A 22,018-nucleotide genomic window follows, 5' to 3' on the forward strand; every position below is an offset into this window, starting at 1 on the left:
GTTTTTAACCAATATCACCTTTATCTGAAGATGCAGTCTCTAAAATTTGACTTTACTTTGTAAGCTAACTAAACTTTGTAAAGACTGCATGCTTTGCGGCTATGCACTAAAACACCTAAAATAAAAAAGAGATTGAAAAATGGGTTGAAAAATGTCAGTTATGGTTTCTAAGGGAGGCTTTTCTTTCCTATGTTGACCTCGCACATGTTGTGTCTCCCTCCCAGCGTCTGTCGAACGGCTCTCTGGAGTCGGCCCGCGAGGCGAGCCAGGTGGTGGAGCTGCAGGATCTGCTGGAGAAGCAGAACTACGAGCTGGCCCAGATGAAGGAGCGCATGTCCTCTCTGTCCTCCAGGGTGTCCGAGGTGGAGCAGGAGCTGGAGACGGCCCGCAAAGACCTCATCAAGTCAGAGGAGATGAACAACAAGTACCAGAGAGACATCAAAGAAGTAAAAGCTCATACACATTCACTTGTACGCGCTGTATGTGCGCAGAGAAGAGAGGGAAACGTGCATATTTCTAAGTTGGGGAGGAAAAAGACATGAGAGAATCCTTGCAGTGGTGTGAAAAAGCTGGCATTTCAAATCCAATGTATCCATGCCCTGAATAAATGACGTTTTTTTCTCACTATTTGAAATTACGTCAAACTAAAGTTTCTCTCTGTTAGCACAGTTTTAAAATTTATTGGAATACGTAGTTTGCTGAAAACGTGGCCTATTCCTCATGGACTGATCTGATGTAGCATTTTAAGGTGCTTAAATGTTGCAGATGTTGCTTTATAAGCCATAAGTCCATCATAAAGTCTTTTCCAAATGGTTTAAAGCCACTTTGAATGTGCACATCTATGCTAAAATGCTTCACAATAATTTTCTCAGATGGTATTTAGCAAACATAAGCAAGTTTGGCCATTTTGACAATGAGAAAGTTTATGTATTCATCTGGTTTTAATCTCAATCTCTAAATATCTGCATACCTCCTTAAAATGTCTACATTTCTAACATGTTAAATGCTGGCTGGTAAATATTTAGCACACTGCAAGATACAGCAAAGAAAATGAAGAAAATAATTCTCCAATAGCCGACAGCACAATAGCACAGCTGCGTACTTGTTCACTGTGCCTATGTATATAGGCTGATACCCCTTTGAACCACGCCTGAAATTACTATTGATTGCTAACAATGCAGGCTGAGGCATTTATTGCAGTCTTATTGGAAAGACGGCTTGTTATCACCGTTATCTGTCGTCTCTGAGAGCTGCAGTATCTATCCACCCTTGCAGGATGACTATTTCTTGTTGCTTTTTGTCTCCTGCAGTTCTTTCTGCAGGAAATTAACTCTCATAGTTTTTGTGGTAGTCCTGCCACTGTGAAGCAGAACTCTCAAAAACTCAGTTTTTGCTTTTTGTAGTTTCCCAACTCATTTTGTGCAGCTTTAGAGAGCCCTGCACAAGTGCTCCTTTTTTATTTTACTCTATAAAAGTATATTTTGTTGTGTATTTTAATGCATTCTATACATCCAGAAAACATAAGCAACAACTAAAGTTCTGATTTAACACAGATGTAAAAAAAAAAAAAACACCAGGATCTTGACTGTTCTGATAATTGTGCGCAGGTCATGTGCCAGAAGGAGGACATGGAGGAACGCATCGTCACGCTGGAGAAACGCTACCTGAGCGCGCAGCGAGAAGCCACGTCTGTGCACGACATCAACGACAAGCTGGAGAATGAGTTGGCCAACAAAGAAGCATTCCTTAGACAGGTAGGTAAAACCTGCTGAGGATCTAAAAGAGGCTTGAAGGTTAATAACTCAAAGATGGCGGTAGACTCTGAAGCCAGTTTACTATGAGGTTTTGTGTGTGTTAGATTCTCCCTTGAGGCTGGACAATCTGGAGCAGTGCGCGTGTCTGATAACAGGTCTGATCACTACAGAATGATAAAAGTAATCCAAAGTTTTCAAAGTCAGAAATCATCTAAGTGTCGAAGTACTTCAAGTCAGGCGATACTAAATGGAGGTTTGGATTCCCTTTTGTGTTTCTTCATCCTAATGAAACAAGGATGGGGGGAAAAAAAAAAATTTCTCTTTTTGCTGGAAATGCTGGTTTGCAATAATTAAAATTTTTCAGAGGTCTCATCAAAAAATAGCTTTTTTTATACCTGTGAGTGCACAGTACTGGACCAGCTGACTCTCACTCTTTCCAGTGTTTCCTGCATGCTTGACTGCTCATTATTCTGCCTTTAGGTGTTAATGTGCAAACTGTATGCTGAAATTAGTTTTACTTCACTCCATTTTAATCACATTTAGTTATGTAATTATTGAGAATACCTACATCAGATTTAATCATGACAAAGCATCTGAAAACTTTAATATTTTAGGTTTTTAGTTTTTGGGTTTAAACAGCGTTTTAGACACCAGAACTACTGACATTTTGTCTTTAGGTACCATGAAGCTTTAGTATTTTGAGCTCCTGCTGCCACCCTCCATCACAGGCTGTGCATTGAGTCCATTTGTGCTGTTGGCAGCAGATGAAGCTCAGGATACCCACTGATGTCTGAAGATAAGGTGTTGATGGAACGCAGACTCGGCCGTGGCTCCAGAAAGATGAAGCCGTGAGAAGATACGGCAAGCAAAACGGCCAAAAATACACGCAGGAGCAAGTTACAAACCAAAAGCAGATGGCCATGATTCCCCAGTGTGACCTCAAAACTGAAAATATCACTGACACAGAAACAACACATTCTTGGCCCACTCCAGTCAAATGATTGCATATTGAGCTGCCAGGCTTGATGCTTATGGGATCAAAGCTTCTGCCACTGAAAGCAAAGGCTGCCGTCCGAGGCAAAGTAACGCTGCTCAGCGCTCGACACACATGAGGGAGATATGTCAGTCAGCAACACCGAGCTTCATTTCTGTGGTTAGTACCTGATAGTTGGAAACTGTAATTGGCAAATGCGGAGTTGCTGCTTTTTTCCAACAAAGGATGTTTTTTTTTTTTGTTTTGTTTTTTAGCAGCAATGCAGTGCTGGTGATGGTGAAGAGAAAAGGGAGATTAAAGTTTGTTTTGTTTCACCTTTTGTTGGCCAGAACATTATGAAAATTCAGATGATCTTAATGGAAATAAATAGATTAGATGGACAGCGAATGGAAACAAAACGGCTTCAGTGTCGATTGAAAACCAACTTTTTGAATAACAGATTTTTAATCTCTTAAAATTTGACTGTTTGAGCTGAGATCTGGAGTTTCACATTACTCTTTTTAGACAAACGGTGCAGAAGTATTCATGTGTCGCATTACAACCACAAACTTTACAATTTATGTGATAAACTAAAATAAAGTAGCTGTTAAGTGAAAGAAGACGGATACATGTTTGTTTATTTATTGCTTACAAAAGTATCACATCAGACAAGTTGGGGGTTAAAATTGTGGAAATTCTTACAATAGATGAAATCCTGCTCATGTGTTTGAATGGTCTAGTCAAAGTCCTGACCTACAGAAACTTCAAAATTACTGGCAAACCTTGGAGATTAATATATAGATGATCTCCAATTGAGCTGTAATTGTAATTTTTAAAGGACGTTAATCATTTGTGTTTGTAACGTGACAAAATGTGAACATTTTCAAAGGACAATAAATTCCTCGTTGAGGCTGTGCAGACCCGACGGATCGACCAGGACCCGGCATGCGCAGCTAATAAACACCGACTGAAACAAACGGCGGTGCTCATGTGAATCCTGGTGTTGCTGTTTGTGTCCAGATGGAGGAGAAGAACCGGCAGCTGCAGGAGAGGCTGGAGCTGGCCGAGCAGAAGCTGCAGCAGACCATGAGGAAGGCGGAGACGCTGCCGGAGGTGGAGGCAGAACTTGCCCAGAGGATAGCCGCCCTCACCAAGGTAGGAATGCAAACCGGTACGCACATCCCCACAGACACCCTGACCTCTGGATGCTCCTGTGCCGCCGCGTGTCACGCCATGACATTTCAACGTATTCCTTCTCCTCTTCCTCGGCCGCATAGTCCGACTCCAGCTCCTCCTCCGCCTCCCCTGATGATTATCACTTTATTATGGAAGCTAAGCTTGAAGACATGAACTCCATTCTTAGGAAGGTAGACCCACGGGGAACTCCAGCTCCTGTAGTGAACATTGTTTAGTAGCGGTCGGTTACTGGGATTCTGCTCTGGCTGTTCGGCCACCAGTGGGACAGCTGCATGGCACGCCCAGCTGGAGCTCTTACTTTGCTGCGCTGGAGAGGCTCTCCTCCTTTTCATTGTGGTTGTGATCTTTTCCCCTTTCACTCTTCCTCTCAGATTGCTCTCCCTAGTGATGCTTTCTAAACTACACCCGTTTCTCACTTTCTGGTTCAGGGCTTTGCTTCTGTATCCGTCTCTGCTTCTTCTTTTTTTTTCTTTTTCCTGCTGCCCTTTCTGCTCTCAAACAGGCACATCATTGTGGCGCTTCTTTCTGTCCCCTCTATGTTTTAATCCATCTGTAGGCAGAGGAGCGTCACGGGAGCATCGAGGAGCGAATGAGGCACTTGGAGTGCCAGTTGGAGGAGAAAAACCAGGAGCTGCTCAGGGTGAGTCACTGCGGAGGAGTCGTGCCAGGCAACATTAACCAGGCAGCCAGTTTGATGTGACAACAACCGATGACACATTTTTGGGATTTATCACCACTGAAGCCTGACCAAATGTGTGGTTCACACGCTCTGCTGAAGGAATAGTGCTCACAAATCACCCAGCCATGTCAAATTTATTTTAGGATTAAAATCTTCACAGCATTTCTGTTACGCTGTCACATTTTGCTGCATCATACAGACAGTTTAAAATGGATCTCTTTTGGTCCCTTTTAACACCATTTGAATAAGTGAAAACTGAGCATGTATAGAGTGCTGTCCACTTTTTTCTCACTCATAGTACATATGTGTAAAAAATGTCTTTAAAATATTCTGAAAAATCCAATTTTTAACATATTTATCGAGTAAAGGAAACAAAAAATGAGAACAAATTTTTAGTTTTCTGGAGTTATTGTTACGACAGTAGGATAGAAAAGGACACTTGTTATGTAGACGATGTCTAGTGGTTGCTATGGAGACTTCGTGAAGCCAAGATACAACTCTCCAAAAACAAATTAATAAATAAAAATAAATAGGGTCAAATTTTGTTTAGTAGATTAATCTTCATGGAATACCTATAAATTTATCCACATCTGCATAAAATAAGGTTTGTTGGTCTAAACAGAATATTAGGCAAACAAAGAGTTTGGTCAGAACGTCACACAAGTTGAATTAGTTTATTTAGCTTTAATCAAACTTTAAAGGCTGATGTCATTGTTGCTGTCCTTTCTTTTGGTTATTAAAAATCATAAAATGGGTATTTTAATGAGTTGACCTTTTTAAAGATGGTTTTGATGATTAAATGTCTCCATCACACCTGCTGCTCAGAGATAATTGACATGGAGTGAAAATTAAACACACAGAGATCAGCAAATGATACAAAAATAAAAAAAGAGCACAAAACAAGCATTTCCATGGAACTTGAATGTAAAATAATTTTTATTTAAAATACAGTCTTCACATCAAAAGTATAAAGACATACATTTTTTTTACTCCTAGAAGAGCACATGAAAAATCATAAAAAGGTTTAAAGAAGATGAAAAGTGAATATTTCCAAAATTTTGCAGCAGATTTTTTTTTACTGGGTTTATAAGTAGTTGAAGAATGAAGTTGCATGATTAGTTCATTTACTCTTCCTTTATCCCCCACTAAGTGAAACATGCCAGCAAACTGCAACCGTTCTGTAAGTTTTCCACATGACATAAATATATAATATTAGTTAGAAGAGGCCAGAACAATGAAACTCTTACAAAAACAATCACAGTTACATTTTTAGCACCATATTCTGACGTTTACAAGTGACTCAGCTCAGTTTGGTCCTTGCTGCGTTTTACCGTCTAGGCACGACAAAGAGAAAAGATGAACGAAGAGCACAACAAGCGACTTTCGGACACGGTGGATCGACTCCTCACCGAGTCCAACGAGCGGCTCCAGCTTCACCTGAAGGAGCGAATGGCAGCTCTGGAGGAGAAGGTCTGCAGACGGAGGGCAGCAGAGCGGAGACTCAGTCATGTCGGTTCTCAGTGACTGAATGTTGCCGTTTGTTCTCATCTTTGCAGAACATGTTGATCCAGGACTCGGATGGATACAGAAAACAGTATGAAGAGTCTATACATGAAAAAGTATGTTGTCTGGATTTGAACAATGAAATAGAAAGTTGTTTTGTAAGACTTTTGAGTTGTAGACTTTAGTTTTTATGTTCGGATGTTTGACTAGGAATTTAACGTAGTTTTCTATTGTTCCTAAAAAACATTGTAGCTCATTGATGATGATGATGATTTGCTTTGTCCAGTCTCAGCTGGCAGAGGAGATCGAGAAGCTGAGATCGGAGCTCGACCAGTACAGACTGAGGGCAGGCTCCCTCACAGAACCCACGCTGTCTCGGTAGGTTGCCGGTTTGAGTCCCTGTGTGTTGGGCCTGCTACACACACGCTGTCCTGTCATTTCTGTTACAGTGAAACATGCACATGTGATGCATGTTGTGGCTGAAAATGCAAACGGTTTAGGCACGTATTAAAATATGTCGCTGCCGTTGACTATTGTAAGAAAACATGCAGAAGGAGCATTTCGTCACAGTTTGTACAAGATGTTTATTGTAAAATGCAATAATAGGCTAAATCTGCAGTTAAAGTGTGAAGATATTAAATTATTTCTGTTTACTGGAAGCATCTGATTCGCTCTGTTACACCACAGTTGGAAATGCTGCTTTCACGGATTTTCTGGTATTTCTGCAGATATGTCTTTTATGCACCATGAACTTTAAATATTAGAGCACTGGTGTGTTTACATCAGCAATGCTAATCTGGGCCATAGACGATTTAAAGGCACAAACCGTGAACATTCATTCTGCTTGAGGGAGGCTGTGATTGGTTTGCTGCCTGCTTAGCTGAACATTTTCCGTCTCTCATCCTTCATTTTCCACCTCACCACTTTAGTGATTGGTCTAAAGACAGAAAACAAGTCCAGACGTGATTCACCTTAAACACAAGTTGGTTTGGTTTTAGGGGAACAACGCAGAGAAGTTGATGCTTGATTTATTAAATGTGCGTTTTAGGTCTCATCTCGACGCATCGGCTGAGCTTCGCTTCTCGTTGGGATCTCTGGCGGAAACCCAGTCGGACCATTACCGCTCAGCCAAAGTCATCCGCCGGCCGAGAAGGGGGCGAGTGGGTCTACGGGAAACAAAGGTGAGACGCATTCACTGCAGTTCACCTGCAGCGCTTTGCTTTAGGTTCATTTGAGACAGAACATCAGGGTCTTTGTAGGGGAAAGAAAAAAATATATTTCCATGGAAGAGTAAACTCAATTTTACATAATCCTAAGAAAAAACTTGGATATTCTGTCTAGAACTAGAAGGAAAACACAGAACAACTAAGATTCTCTGACATTATTAAATCAGACATTTCTTAGTAGAGAGATTTTTCTGATAAAATTTGAGTTTTTCTTACAAATTTCTAAATATTTAATATTATACCTTTATGCCTTTATTCATTTTTCTTGCAAATTGACAATTTGTCTCTCATTTAATATCAAAAACCTTATTCCTTGAAGAAAATAAACTTGAAGCTGCCAGTGGTGTGGATCATTTTAAGCTGAACTCACTTAACCTTTTCCCAAGAAAATGTTTTTATTTTTAGAAATGATTTTGTTTCCATGCCCAGGCCAAATCGCTTGGCGAGCACGAATGGCGCTCGCAGCAGCTCGGCGTTCTGGGAGGCCCCCACTTCGAGAGCGACACCGAGATGTCGGACATCGACGACGACGACAGGGAGACGCTGTTCAGCTCCATGGACCTTCTCTCCCCCAGCGGCCACTCCGATGCACAAACTCTGGCCATGATGCTCCAAGAGCAGCTGGACGCCATCAACAAGGAGATACGGTACAACAGTTATGCTGAAATTCTGCTCCATTACACTTTTTACATTTGCATGTAGCTAATAATTTTTTGTTCTATCCCTCGAAACAACACCAGAACAACACGCCTCTTAGTTCCTGGTGCTGTAATAAAAATGTGCTGATCAGTATTCATCACCTGAAGCACAACTTCACTTTATTTCAAGGAGTGTCAATAAGCTTGTTGCTGATTTGCATTCACCCCAACAGAAACGGATCAGCATTCCTTCTGCAGCCACTTCATTTTAGTCTGACTGAATGTAATGATCATGAATCCTCTGAGTTTTCCTCTCAGCTAATTACAGAATTAGATCCTGGATATACTTCAAATGGATTACCTTACGTTTAGCCCTTAATTAGTTCGCTTCAGTCTGAAGGTATTCCGGGGCTTTTGTGCAGATTTTTTCCGAAGCACACCCTGAAGACCAGAACATAACAGTAAATTCTGGAACAATCTCGCTCTCTTGGCATTGAGCCCTCTAAATGTGCACAATTTACCACAACAGGGGCTGTTATTACCAGTTAAACTGCTTTAAGTTCTGCTCCAGAACATTTACAGCACAATAAATGCGCTCCAAATCGTTCTTGGTTCAGGCTGATCCAGGAGGAGAAGGAGTCAACGGAGCTGCGAGCGGAGGAGATTGAGAACCGGGTGGCCAGCGTCAGCCTGGAAGGCCTTAACCTGGCCCGTATGCACCACCATGGAGCCTCCATCACTGCCTCAGCCACAGCCTCCTCCCTGGCCTCCTCTTCCCCACCCAGCGGCCACTCCACCCCTAAACTGGACCCTAGAAGCCCGGCACGGGACATGGAGCGCATGGGAGTGATGACTCTGGTAAGATGTGCACCATATCACACGTATCCTTTTTTTTTTCTAGAAAACTTAGGACACATTAGTTGTCTAATCTTGGTGTTTAAAAGTGATTTAGCAACAAAAATGACCCTGTTTACTCATAGCCAAATATATTGACAAAAACGTGATTTAAGCTGAGGTTTCATGTGTCTTTATGGATCTTCCTCATGAAATTACAGAAGATGTCAGTTGCTCTGACCCTGAGGACTTTTAAAAGTTTAAAAAAAAAACTTTTGTGAGGCACAGTAGCAGCTTGAAAGTAAAACGTTTTTCTTCTCCCAGCACTGAAGTTTAATTAGATGCAGCAGATAGTTCATGCAGTGATAATAGTATGTAGTTGATCTCATTAAAAATCCACTCGCATCCCCCGCAAAACCGCAATGAATGTGATTAAAACAAATATTCTGCATGTTGGTGAAGTCCTGATCACTTTCTGTTCAAATACTTCACCATCAGCTGAGTGAGGTACATTTATCTCCCAACAAAATGAATCCCTCAGTACTAACCACTCAGCATATATGGTGATTTAAAAAATATTCTTAAAAAATGCAATTTTTGAGTTTACAACTGGCCGGTCACATATCAGGAGCAACCATGATGAAAATCAGACAATTTCAAACCATTTTTTGTTTGCAGTTCCTTTAGGAAGAGACGATGCATCAGCCCAGATGGGGGCAAGAGGAATAAATGGTTCTAAAAATAGGATGCAAATCCGCCACAAGGTTATGATGTGTAAATGCATTTCTTTTAAAGGCTTTGATGTTGTTGATCAAATGACTGGTTTGTCTGAACAGACGTTTGGCAACGGCTCATAGGTTTCTACTAGTGCATGATGTTTATATTCAGTGCCAACTTTTTATATGCCGTTTACTGTTTCATCCTTGTTTTCACACACGCATACTGACATGTCAATATTACCATCTTTTTTTTTATCTCTCCATTCTGCAGCCCAGTGATTTGAGGAAACACAGGAGAAAGGTACAGGCAGCAGCAGCACGTTTGATGAACGTATTTACATTTAATGCTGTAACGGCTCCATGAAGGAACTGTTGGCTTGTCGGGTTTTCAGATTCATGTTGCTCCCCTTTGTCCTCGTCCCTCAGATAGCAGCCGTGGAGGAGGATGGCCGGGAGGACAAGGCCACCATCAAATGCGAGACGTCGCCTCCTCCGACGCCGCGCACCGTACGAATGACGCACACACTGCCAGCCTCCTCGCACAACGATGCACGAGGGTACGCTTTCTGCTCAGATATTTATGAAAAAAAAAAAGACTTGTAAACCTCTCTTTCTCGCCAGCGTTGTCCATTTACATTTATGCCCTCAGGATTGTGGCTTCTCTGGAGGCTGAAGCCAGTGCCCTAAGTAGCGTAGCCAGCAGCCAAGACTCCCTGCACAAACAGCCGAAGAAGAAAGGGATCAAATCCTCCATCGGGCGCTTGTTCGGCAAAAAGGAAAAGGGCCGACTGGCACATCTAGCACACAGACAGGTCATGGTAGATCCACAAGGTCAGCGGTGCTTTCAGAATTATGGGTACAATTTAAAAAGTATTAAAGTTGTTTCAAACCTAGAAGAAGAAAAAATGTGAATAATATAGAAAAATGGCGACGCAAAATATTTAAGTGCTACAGTTTTTGATAGGGCTAAGGTTTTTGTTTAGAAATTATGAAATAGACAGAAGTGAATCGCTATTTTAAGTAAAATTATGTACAAAACTAGAAAATGAAAAGCCTTACTTTTATGTCTTTTGGTCCTTCTTTGACATTTTACTGAATGGTGGTGATTGGGATTCTTTTTAGTTCATTTTACCCAAAGATCTAAATAAATCCATGTCCTTTAAATGTCAACATCGAAATTAAATAAGCCCCAACTGAACTGCATGGCAAACTTGTTAAAATGTTCTAATTGTACAGAAAATAGAAGTCAGCTTCTGACTTTAACACGTTGCTAAACGGGCACCGTGTGAGGCTAACAGGAATGATTAAAGCTATAAATCACTCTCACAGATGCTGAATGTCTTGCACAGGAAATGAGACGACATATCTTTGTTTGCCTATATAAAATCTTAATGTTTGTGCGTGACATTAAAAAAGAAAGCTAAAATGTACTGTTTCTCCTTTTGCATCAGCCACAATGATGGACCTAGACGCGTCGGGCCAGGACATGGGAGTGGGCAAGCTGGGAACTCAGGCTGAGAAGGACCGCAGATTGAAAAAGAAGTAAGATCATGAGTTCTTAACTAGAAATGTGTTAAAACGTGACACACTCTCTTCTGAAAACACACTTCCTGCAACTTGTACAGTCAAATCCATTCTTTAAAACACAGCCGGCCTCCGTTTCCAGCGTTTAGCTGACCCTGCAGCACTCGCTTCACTGTATGAAATAGTAAATCCGACGCTGAGAACAGTCGGTAGACGGCAGAAGCCGGATCAGTGTCCAGGAGCCGATATCAGTGTTGCTGTATTCAAACACAGAGTCAGACTATTGATCCAGCCTGAAGAGCCAATTAATCCCACAGAGGTGCTCTGTCAATTTAGTAGCCATAGGCGGCTTTCCCAACGCAGCACTCGTACATTACACTTCAGAGTGTACACAATATGCAGTATGCGTGTGATTGGGTGTGTGTGTGTGTGCATTTGCCATGCTCCGGTGCCAAATGATGAATGTCATTTGCTCGAAGTGCACATTGAGTTGTCATGACAAATAACTTTGCCTCCCATGTAGTTGGTCAATATAAAGTGGTTGTTGTATGACAGATGTGCTCTTTTCCTTCCACCGCACCGACTTCTCCATAGCGGCGTCCGGGACCCGGGCCTCGCCACCACCCTGCATCTTGGTGCCTCCTCCACACTGCATGCCATTATAAGCTGCCTGCACTTTCTTTCCATTTCAGCATCTTGATCGATCAAACTAAACGCTGTGGTGTCATTGTGGACTAGTGTATTTTTCCTCCAAAAAGTACCTGAATGTAACTGAGCATTTGAATGTAAGGCCATGGAAGTTGGGGTTGGGGGGAGTTCTTGTTGTTTCAAAGCATTTCTCATTCCCTCTGCTGCACGAGATGTGTAGAAGACGACATCTTCTTTCACTGGTCTACAGATGCTCCTGTTAAACGAATGTCCTCCATAGTGAGACGTGTTTGTGTGTGTGTGTGTGTGAGCGAGTGTGTGTGCATGTGTGTTTTTAAAGTCATTTTGTTAACTGCCTTTTATCACATTAACATTTGTGTACTTTTGTCTCCCCGTCGCTCTTTCTCCCCCTCTTTCTCTCTGACCCTTCCTCTCCCTTTCATCATCCTCTGACTCTAACAAAGCGGGTAAGTTGTTGTGAGGATGTCTAACTGACCTCCTGGATTTGACCATTGTTTGAGCCATTTTTGCGCTGTCTGCCATCTCTCCTGTCTGTCCCACCATGTCCTGAAAGAACCAGTGCCAAAGCTGACGTCTCTTATCTATCTACCCTTTCTTTGTGGCTGTTAACGAAGCCATTGCTTTTCTTTCTGTTTTCATTTACCATCTGAAGATGTTTCTTCCTCCCCCACTCCCACTTTCTACAGCTCAATGGCAGCTGCGCCTGCGGCAGGATAGAGGTTGAGCCGCCGCTTAAACCGGGGCTTAATTTTCACACCCAAACTCTCTTCTCTCCTTTTATGTGTCTCTCTTTCTCTTTCTGTGTGTGAAGTAACCAGCTACAGTATCTGGTTATGGGCGTGTTTAAGGTTTTTTTTTTTCTCAGTTTTTGATTTATCATGACTTTTTCCTGACTTCCCTCTCCCCAGCTATGTTCAGTGGATGTATTTCACCATGCATTAGACGCAGGCTGAACATAAAACATCAACTATATCTCCCCCATTTGCTAAATAGATTAAGACGGTGAATGTACTCGGTTGTATTTGGATGAACGCATTTCTTCTACCATCTGTAGGCTTTTTGTTTGCTGTGATTAGTGCCTTGCAGAAGCATTCATGCAACTTGAACTTTTTTTTGCATTTTTTTAATTCTACAACTTCAAATTCAAATGCATATTATTCAGACGGAAGAAAAATGATACATATTTAGCATTTTTCTCAATAAAAAAATGCTTAGAATAGAAAATACTTTTTGTCGTTTAATTATATATTCAGAAGTGTTCAACTGTTAGCTTTGTCGTTGCATTTCAGTGAAAATCCTCCATATGTTGAACATTTTAAAGAAACCCCCCGTTCTGTGTGATGCAGGAGTTCAGGACCACAACGGCCCACAAATGGATGGAATCCAGAATTACTTGAAACCCTCTAAGAGTGTTAATAGCTGCACACGTAAATACTTCAAACAACAAATATACCTTACTATTTATTAATATGCACAGATGGAAATGCAAACAGCATCCACCAACCAGTGCCAAAGACAATTAATGAGGCTCCTGGATTGGCAGATTGATGCAATCAAGTATGAATTGGTAATTAATTACATATGTGTCTGATAAGGTATTTGAATACTAGTTCAGATGGCAGAATGGAACATTTGCATTCGACTCTGCAATTAAATGTGATTAAATTGTGTTCATTTTTCTTGACAAAGTGACAGACCAGATAACGAAAATGGAAAACATCCAAATATACCCACTTAACTACAAATGCATGCCGCACCTTTTAGATTTTTATGTGTAAAAAAATATACAAAGATTATAATTATTATGCACTACTTTGTGTTAGATTATCACATTTTTGAAGTTTGTAGCTTAAAAATGACAAAATGTGAAAAAGTTTAAGGGGTGTAAATACTTTTGCAAGCTCACTGTATGTTGTGATAAAGCACCTTTTCACTCTAAGGTCTTTAATGTTTTGGTGCTGCATATATCATGTTTATTTATTTGCCCACTCCTTCAATTTGTGAAGCCCGTTGACAACACACCTAAGGAATGGGTTGTGGAGTTTTTTTTTTTTTTTTTTGGTATGAAATGTGTTCACAAACCAGAATCATGATTTATTTCTGTGTAGGTATGAGGATGTGTTTGTAAGGTGCTTCTGGCTGTTAAACAACCCTCCGTCTCAGCGTGGGAGGACTCAGTACAATACAAATAGCCGTGTGCATGACAAACCGAAGGGATCTATTCACTGCTTCTAGTCAATAAGGTGCAATTTACATCACGCTGACTAGGTCGGCTCCAAGTGAGGCAAAGCGAAACCTTACTCGGCTCTCTCAGGATGCACTTCGCCACCTGCTAGACAAAACCATGGAGCGCAGCCCAGAAAATCAGAGCAAAAGTTGCTCATAAAATACCCTACTGCATAATTCAAACACTGCTTCAGAAATGTCTTTGTACGAGTACAAAAGCAAAAAAATAAAAAATCAGGATCAGCAGAATAAAGTGTGAGTGGTTGAACTGGGATGAGTTTGGAAATCCTGCTGGTGTTAAAAACTGAGCAGTGAAGCGTCGTCCAGGTGGACGTTTGGTTCGATGCTCGGCCCGCGCCGTTAGACGCTTTTCAAGAAAACGCTCATCTAAATGGGTTATGGTGTCATAATATATATGATGTCTTGTAAATATGTTCATCCCTGTTTTACTTCTTCGCATTTTTCATGTTACAACAAAAAACATGGGTGGATTTTGAGGTTCACTCCTTCGGGTTTTTGTAAGATGTTCGAAGCTAGGGACTTTGACTTCATAAACCATCTACACATCACATAAAATTTCAATAAAATACATTGAAGTTTGAAATTGTAACATGTCAAAAACATGAAGAGTTCAATGTGTAGGAAATGCCAGGGAGCAGCAGGATTTGAATGCCTGTGTGAAAGAGTGTGTATCTCTGAGAGTGCGGCTAGATTCTCCACTCTGGAAGCACAGAGATAAATGATAAAGCGTTGCCCTTTTCAGCATGCTTGGTGTGCAGGCTGGTCTCGGAGATAAAAGCGAGCGGGAGCGCTAACCTCTCACGCACTGCACAAAAAACTCCATGCACACGAGATAGAACAACAAAAGCACGGCGGTGTTACTGGAGCGATTTGGGTAAAGCGTGTGAGGGTGCCAGCGTGTTTAATATCAGACTGCTCGGCTGTATGTTGGAGACGTACAAGTTCACATGTTCACTCCGGGTCTCCTCTGCCCTCAGGCACGAGCTTTTGGAGGAGGCGAGGAGGAAAGGATTACCGTTTGCGCAGTGGGACGGCCCCACAGTTGTAGCCTGGCTGGAGGTAAACGCCGTTTTCTGTTCCAGGTCGACTCAAACCTGAACCTTTTCAGCACTTTACAGCTTCATTTACTGTGAGGCAGCTTCCAGGACTGTGTTCAAGAGTATTTTTCTCTCCAAGCCTCTTAATTTATCAGTTGCATTACAGACTCATGGTTCACATAGACATAAAGACAAAGACATGATGCATAACTTAGAAAAGACATGCATACCGATGTTTCCACAAACCCGACTGGTATCGTAAGATGGAAAAGCAATGGACTGAAGCAACATGTTGACGTTTAAAGGACAGGTTTCAGCAGAAATAAATAAAAATAAGTGAAAGACATGATGATAATGCTGGAAAAGACACAATATTCAGTCATCTCTGCTAAAAATCTAAACGGCAGTATGTTTGAGCAGCTCTTATCTGGTAAATGGGGTTAACGAGACGGATGAGTGAAAGCACAGTGAAAGTCAGCACTGTCCTCATCGCCCTCCCGGTTTTCTCTGCAGTTGTGGTTGGGAATGCCAGCCTGGTACGTGGCGGCGTGCCGTGCCAACGTGAAGAGCGGCGCCATCATGTCGGCGCTTTCCGACACCGAGATCCAGAGGGAGATCGGAATCAGCAACCCGCTGCACAGGCTCAAACTTCGCCTGGCCATCCAGGAGATGGTCTCCCTCACCAGCCCCTCGGCCCCGCCCACCACCAGAACCGTGAGTCACGGTCGCAAACATTTGTGGAAAGTTGCACCTGGCTTGAAGGAAGAAACAATTCATAATTTCTGGAAAATAATTTAAGATTTGCTTGATTTAAACATTGGTGAAATTCAGACATGTTGCTTTAATAGCTCCCTCTAGTGGGTCAATATCCACAGCTAGCATATCTCATGACAGACTGAGGTTGAATGCTCAGAAAAATAAAACAGAGCTGGCTGTATTATGTCGTTGTTCCAGTTAAAGTCTTGCTCTCTCTCACTGTCTAGCAGCCTGAATGACCGACAGATAGCTCTAAACATGTCATAGAAAATAGTTTCCATTTAGTTTTACTTTCCAAATGGGCAGGCATCAGTTTGAACCCATCAAGCAGGAAATGATGTCACCATTGGATGTTTCTGTGCACCTCTAACACTAACAGGGTCCATTTTAAAGGTTCACACACAAAGGACACGTATTTAAGTTGGCATTTTTGCATGCAGCCCCCATAACTAAAATGCTTGATCATGTTTTGACTCTTCCCTCCTCCTCAGTTGTTGAATAACTACGATGGTACTCATCCCCCAGGTTCTTCTTTCCTTTCCTGTCTTTTTGCCCATTTTGCTCGATTTCCGGAAATTTTACTCCAGATCCCCAATTTGAAACTATCATATGTGGCGTCTTGGATTCTGTTTTATCTGTCATTTCTGAACAAACAATCACGGTCAGACTGAAGACTCTTGTTAGATTTTTGGTTTTTAGTGCAGTTATTGTGATTTTTCATCAGCACAGTTCCACTGGTAGAGTGAGCAAAATCTTCCAACTTATTTTTCGAGAAGACCTAGTTTTTGTTGAGCTCCTACTGAATGCACTTAGAGATTTTCTTACTGAGGAAGTGGATGGTGAGGGATGAGTAACATGGCATATTTGTCTTTTCATGTAATAACGTTTCTTTTGCATGGCATTGTCTTTATTTACATTACTTAATCCTATGCCAGCATTGAGATGTTCTGTGCTGTACTGTGTTTCTTTTGTCCTTTGCATATTTTCTTTGACCCCTGGTGGGTTTCATCATCTGACCATGATGCTATAACACTATTGGCTTACAGTGGTGCTGCTCTTCTTCTTTAACACTGCTTGCCCCTCCTACTGGACCTCTACCACTCTGTCTCTTGGGCTTCGCCCGTTGTAGCCGTCAGGCAACGTATGGGTGACCCATGAGGAGATGGAGACCCTGGCAGCTCCTTCCAAAACGGTCAGTCCCTGTGCGTCCTGTCAGCCGTTTCTTCCTGCCTCAGTTAACATCTCAGCGTAGATTAAAGGCGGCCATTGATGGTGATTGACAGTTAAAATCTCTCCTACACTTTGTAATAAAATGTGAACAATATTTTTGTCATAAATATGCAGAGTTCATTTTCAAGAATGTGGACACGTTTATAATCCTGCCTTTGGAAAGGAACTGGTCAAATCTGTTTGACTTTGAGCATAAAGCAATGATTTTAAAGCAACTACAGTATTTTTCTTATTCTGTCCCAAAAATTGCCTAATTAGTTTTTTTTATATTGTCAGAAGTCAGATTCTGAAGAGGGGAGCTGGGCGCAGGTGAGGCCACAAGCTTTTCATCCGGTCATTCAACACAACTGCAGAGAGCTGCATCTTTTATTTGCCTTTTCATCGTTTCACCTCAGACCCTGGCTTATGGAGACATGAACCATGAGTGGATAGGAAACGAGTGGCTGCCCAGTCTCGGACTACCTCAGTACCGCAGCTACTTCATGGAGTGCCTGGTGGACGCCCGCATGTTGGACCACCTCACCAAGAAGGACCTGAGGGTGCACCTCAAAATGGTGGACAGCTTCCACAGGTACCTCCTCACTTCCACTTTGCCATGGATTTTAGTAACACCAACATTAATAGAATTTCCTTAATCTTACTTTACTATATCAAAAGTTGTGGTTCTGATGTGGAAAAAGGTTCTAAACGTTTCTAGCAAACAGTGCAACAACTTTCACTGTGTGTGCTTTTTCTGACATCAGAACAAGTTTACAGTATGGAATCATGTGTCTGAAGAAGCTCAATTACGACAGGAAGGAGCTGGAGAGACGCAGGGAGCAAAGCCACCATGAAATAAGAGGCAAGAATAGCAACCATTCCAGTCGTGATGTTAAATATTTCTTTTTATTAAAGTTAATGATTGCGTCTGCAGATGTGCTGGTGTGGAGTAACGAGCGGGTCATCCGCTGGGTGCAGAGTATAGGCCTGCGGGACTACGCCAACATCCTGCTGGAGAGCGGCGTGCATGGCGCTCTGGTTGCCCTTGACGACAACTTTGACTACAGCAGCCTGGCTCTGCTTCTCCAGATCCCCACCCAAAACACTCAGGTGCTGCAGGCGATTTTATCCACCTATCTAGAGAGTGAACGTCAAATACTTTGAATATCTACCAACAAATATGGACAAGCATTGATTTTTAAAGCTCTAGGTTTAAAAATATGAAATATGGGTGATTTTCACATGTGGCATGGCGATCGTCGTGTGTCAGCTGCCTCTGTTGCCATGCCGCTGAAAATAGTTGGACTGGTGAAAATTAGCGTTTGATGTAATTTCCCTTTTTTACTCATTTTCCTTCAGGCACGTCAGATTTTGGAGCGAGAGTACAATAACCTGCTGGCTCTGGGCACCGACAGGAGACTGGACGAGGTGAGCTGCAGCGTCGCCACAAACAGAAACGTAACTCTGTGCAAAGCTATTCTCACAACGTGAACTTCTAATTTATGTTTTAGTACAATTCTGGGAAGAAGGGAAAAAAGTTACAAGCAGCTTCCCATATTACTTGTACGTTAATGAGCTTTTTAGGGCTATAACATGTTCTGCTGTGAGCCGTTAAGATTCATCTGTATGGTCTAATAAGTAGCAAACATGCTGGTTTCTTTGTTTTGCAGAGGTCAGTTTGACATTTAGAGTAACATTAGCGCCCTCCAGTGTTTACAAAAGTAATCACTAAACTTTTTAATAATGTCTGTTTTGATGTCCAAACTAGTATATCATCCCAAAAACTACAAGAGATGAAAAACTACAGTTTATTAGCTCTTCACTTTTGCTTTGACCTGTTAAAGATAGTTGGAGTTCTGACATTTTACATTGTTTTCTTTTCATATAAACCTCAGATCACAAAGAAAATTTGATGTCTTGTATATTCTAAGAACACGTTTTTACTTCCTCTGTTCAGTGCGACGACAAAGACTTCCGGGGTCCGTCCTGGCGGAGACAGTTTCCTCCGCGGGACGTCCACGGCATCAGCATGATGCCTGGGTCGGCAGAAACGCTTCCAGCTGGGTTCCGGCTCACTGCGACCTCGGGTCATTCCAGAAGACTGCCCCCTGATGGTAAGAGTCGTCGCTTTCCTTCTGCCGGCTTGACTCGGTCCATAGACTGCTGTAAATCTGGATATTTGAGTGAAGCAGCCGAGTTTAAAGCAGCAGCAGCAGCAACACACCTGAGGAGGAGTTTGAGCTGCTGCTTCATCAGGAGCATTCTGACTGTCTCTTGTTCTCTCTGACGGCTGCTCTGCAGTACTCTTTGAGGTGCTGGATGACAGTCCTGACGACATGTATTTGGACTGGTTTCAAGGTCAGCTATGTCCACAAAAAGTTCTGGGCTTGTCAGCCCCGCGTCCGTACTAATTCTACATGATCCTTCTCATATTCACCCAACTTCTGCCAACCACTGTCCTGCTGTTTCTCTCCTTAAAATAGTGATTTTCTTCTACTTACCCTTTAAGTACAACAACCCTTTAAGTACAACACTTAGGATTCAGGCTTTATGGAGTGTTAACAAAAGGTAGACAGGTTATGTTTAACTGGAGGGTTTCTAATTCTTCATGGAAAGAAGACATTGGCTAACATGGGTCTGCACTAAAGGTCAGTACTGGTCTGCTGCAGAAAAGTTTCAGACGTCAATAAGGGAAAAAGAAAATCTTTTTGCTTTGGTCAACCCTGATTTCCAGTAGTTATTTATTTGGAGCTTGTTTCAGTTTTGTAAAGTTCATTTTATACAAAGAAATTGTGAGATTTCTTTTGTCTAAACTCAAATTTGAACACAAATTTATGAGCTTAACTGTCTAATATAATTTGGCGTCACTTGTTTAATCAAATGTGAAATTTAAAAATCGATTTAGTGACCAAAGTTTGTTTTAAAAACGGCTCTAGTGCAATAGATAGTATGGTAACTCTTCTCTGAAATGATTTAAATTTACTCCAGCCATTCACGTCCCATTAAAACATTGCCTGCTGGTGCCCAGTTTGAATTTTTTTTCTGCATGAATTGCTTAAAATCAGCCTTGTTGAGTAGCGGGTCCAGTACTGTCCTTTAAGTGGATGCAGTCCCTTTAATGGCCTTCCGTTCTGCTCGACTAGGAATGGATCAATTTCTGGCCAGTGTCCTCCAACTATTTGTTCCCTACGACACTGAAACAGCTTTCCTGTGTTCCTTCATCTCTAATCTCTGTGCTTGCTGGTCTGTGACGCTCACGAAATACTAAAAACGACTCATTTGTGGTTCCCACTCAAAACAAAACCTTCCCTGGTGTGATTTGTGGCTTTCAGGTTGACTGGAAATAAAAATGTTGCTTTGTCCATCAAGAGTTTGCGATCTGAAGCAGCACATTTGTTTGTGTCTCACTGTGTCCACCTGCAGTCGGACCGTCTGCGGTGCAGCGGCTGGACAGCTCAACGGTGAGAACCTACTCCTGCTGAGAGGAGGAAGCGGGGGACCTTAAACTGTACGCTGTATGTAACACAACACAGTGTCTCGCTCGGTTTTACTGGTAGCTCTTAAAAAAATGTTTCCATAAGGATATTTCATTAGCTTGGCAAACGGAGGACATGTTTTTGCCAGGTGACGATACGAAACAGCAGGAAGAGAAACAAACCTGGAGCACATCCTTTAATGTCTGTCCAGAAAGGATTATTTAGAGCTCCACCCTTGCAAACACATTCCTAACATATCAAAAAGTGAAACCCAGACCTGATGCATATTTCTAGGATTCTGTCACTGTAGTGCTGTGAAAGTTGATGCATTATTGTGCCAGTGCTTCCCTGTGCAGGAGGAATACAGAGGGTTAAATCCAGTTCCTTATGTTGAACTGCTGCCAGTATTCTAATTAAGGTGATGCAAGCACTTGCAATTACATGCAGAAGATAGTTCAAGGTTGATGTTGAGGCAAAAACTAAATGTAGTCTAACAGAAAAAAATCTTAATGCATATTGATGCTTTTTACAATAAAGAGAAAACTGGATTTAAAGATGTTCCAGTAATATTCTGCAAATGAAGCAGTGTTGGGTCCTGAAGGCGTTTTGACGTGTTCAGCTCTGATCTGACACCACCAACCTTTCCTTCCCAGCTACAGTTCTGAACCAAGAGGCCGATCCGCCGACAAACAATCCGATGACACGCACTGCCAAGAAGCCCTGCTCTCCTCTCGGACCCCGTCCTCCATGACTGGTGACGCCGGTGCTAAACTGTCCTGCAGGATGCCTCGTCACCATTTCTACCTTTTACATGTAAAGTAACTTGTCAGAGCATAATGTACTGTGTATTTCTTCTACAGGGGACGTGTAGGTTATCTGTAAATTCTTATAAATATGCCATTTTTATTATATACACAAAACATCTATGTATTAAAAAAAGGGTTTGTGCAAAAAAGAAATGTCCCTGCCACCTCATTTAGTGGACCATAGATGAATATATGCTGCTCTTTAAACTCTCCATTAGACCCTCGTTCCTCTAGATCATTTTGTACATATGGTTTTATTTTTTCATTGTGCTAATGGAAATTTACGACTAACCTGTTCTGGAACATAGAAGGGAAGAAACTCCATGTTGTGCCAAGCTGCCCTCTAGTGGTGGGCTACTCTAACAACACGGGACGGAGGATTCGTCGGCTCACTGGAACAACAGAAGCACCTTCATACATCTGCATCAACTCAGACTATTTAGAAGCCAAGGACAAAACAAGACGCTCTCCAAAGGTGCACAACTTCAACTCAGAGAGCAGAACAGCATCCCAGACGTCGCGTGTTACTGTATGTTTCGTCAGGCAGCACATCAACGCACTTACAGCCGAGCTGGCCTTTCTACCCCGCCCCTCCTGTTAACAGAACAGATGATATAACTGGAAGACAGACTGCTTTAGCTCATAGTGTGTGTAGAGTGTTTATGACCATGTTGAAGTGAGGTGACTTAACGATTAAAAGATAAAAAACCTGTTGCTTGCTGTGACTTCCATCTGGGTGTAAATGTTCTTGGTTTCAGTCAGTTGTCAGGG

At 42.0% G+C, this 22,018-nt stretch overlaps 1 protein-coding gene across 11 annotated transcripts in view; it reads left to right on the top strand.

Moving 5' to 3' along the window:
* Positions 1 to 21,400, top strand: part of ppfia2 (PTPRF interacting protein alpha 2) — a 160,878-nt gene extending 139,478 nt beyond the window's left edge. The window contains exons 5-31 of one of the 11 annotated variants that reach the window (XM_016673041.1): positions 225 to 446; positions 1,608 to 1,754; positions 3,748 to 3,882; positions 4,481 to 4,564; positions 5,942 to 6,073; positions 6,160 to 6,222; positions 6,393 to 6,484; positions 7,155 to 7,287; positions 7,762 to 7,979; positions 8,588 to 8,828; positions 9,795 to 9,824; positions 9,950 to 10,080; positions 10,173 to 10,354; positions 10,975 to 11,065; positions 12,160 to 12,162; positions 14,941 to 15,022; positions 15,514 to 15,714; positions 16,886 to 16,948; positions 17,263 to 17,295; positions 17,382 to 17,557; positions 17,730 to 17,827; positions 17,900 to 18,075; positions 18,325 to 18,393; positions 18,923 to 19,079; positions 19,267 to 19,323; positions 20,389 to 20,426; positions 21,095 to 21,400. In XM_016673041.1, coding sequence (XP_016528527.1) covers positions 225 to 446; positions 1,608 to 1,754; positions 3,748 to 3,882; positions 4,481 to 4,564; positions 5,942 to 6,073; positions 6,160 to 6,222; positions 6,393 to 6,484; positions 7,155 to 7,287; positions 7,762 to 7,979; positions 8,588 to 8,828; positions 9,795 to 9,824; positions 9,950 to 10,080; positions 10,173 to 10,354; positions 10,975 to 11,065; positions 12,160 to 12,162; positions 14,941 to 15,022; positions 15,514 to 15,714; positions 16,886 to 16,948; positions 17,263 to 17,295; positions 17,382 to 17,557; positions 17,730 to 17,827; positions 17,900 to 18,075; positions 18,325 to 18,393; positions 18,923 to 19,079; positions 19,267 to 19,323; positions 20,389 to 20,426; positions 21,095 to 21,106 — 3,066 coding nt within the window. In that variant the 3' untranslated portion in view covers positions 21,107 to 21,400. Of the gene's footprint in view, positions 1 to 224; positions 447 to 1,607; positions 1,755 to 3,747; positions 3,883 to 4,480; positions 4,565 to 5,941; positions 6,074 to 6,159; positions 6,223 to 6,392; positions 6,485 to 7,154; positions 7,288 to 7,761; positions 7,980 to 8,587; positions 8,829 to 9,794; positions 9,825 to 9,949; positions 10,081 to 10,172; positions 10,355 to 10,974; positions 11,066 to 12,159; positions 12,163 to 14,940; positions 15,023 to 15,513; positions 15,715 to 16,885; positions 16,949 to 17,262; positions 17,296 to 17,381; positions 17,558 to 17,729; positions 17,828 to 17,899; positions 18,076 to 18,324; positions 18,394 to 18,922; positions 19,080 to 19,266; positions 20,481 to 21,094 lie in introns of those variants that run through there. The other 10 variants (XM_016673042.1, XR_001662536.1, XR_001662537.1 and 7 more) reach the window with 10 other exon arrangements.
* Positions 21,401 to 22,018: the final 618 nt, after the last annotated feature.

Source organism: Poecilia formosa, unplaced genomic scaffold (assembly GCF_000485575.1).
Source record: "Poecilia formosa unplaced genomic scaffold, Poecilia_formosa-5.1.2 Scaffold69, whole genome shotgun sequence".
Classification (NCBI taxonomy): Eukaryota; Metazoa; Chordata; class Actinopteri; order Cyprinodontiformes; family Poeciliidae; genus Poecilia; species Poecilia formosa.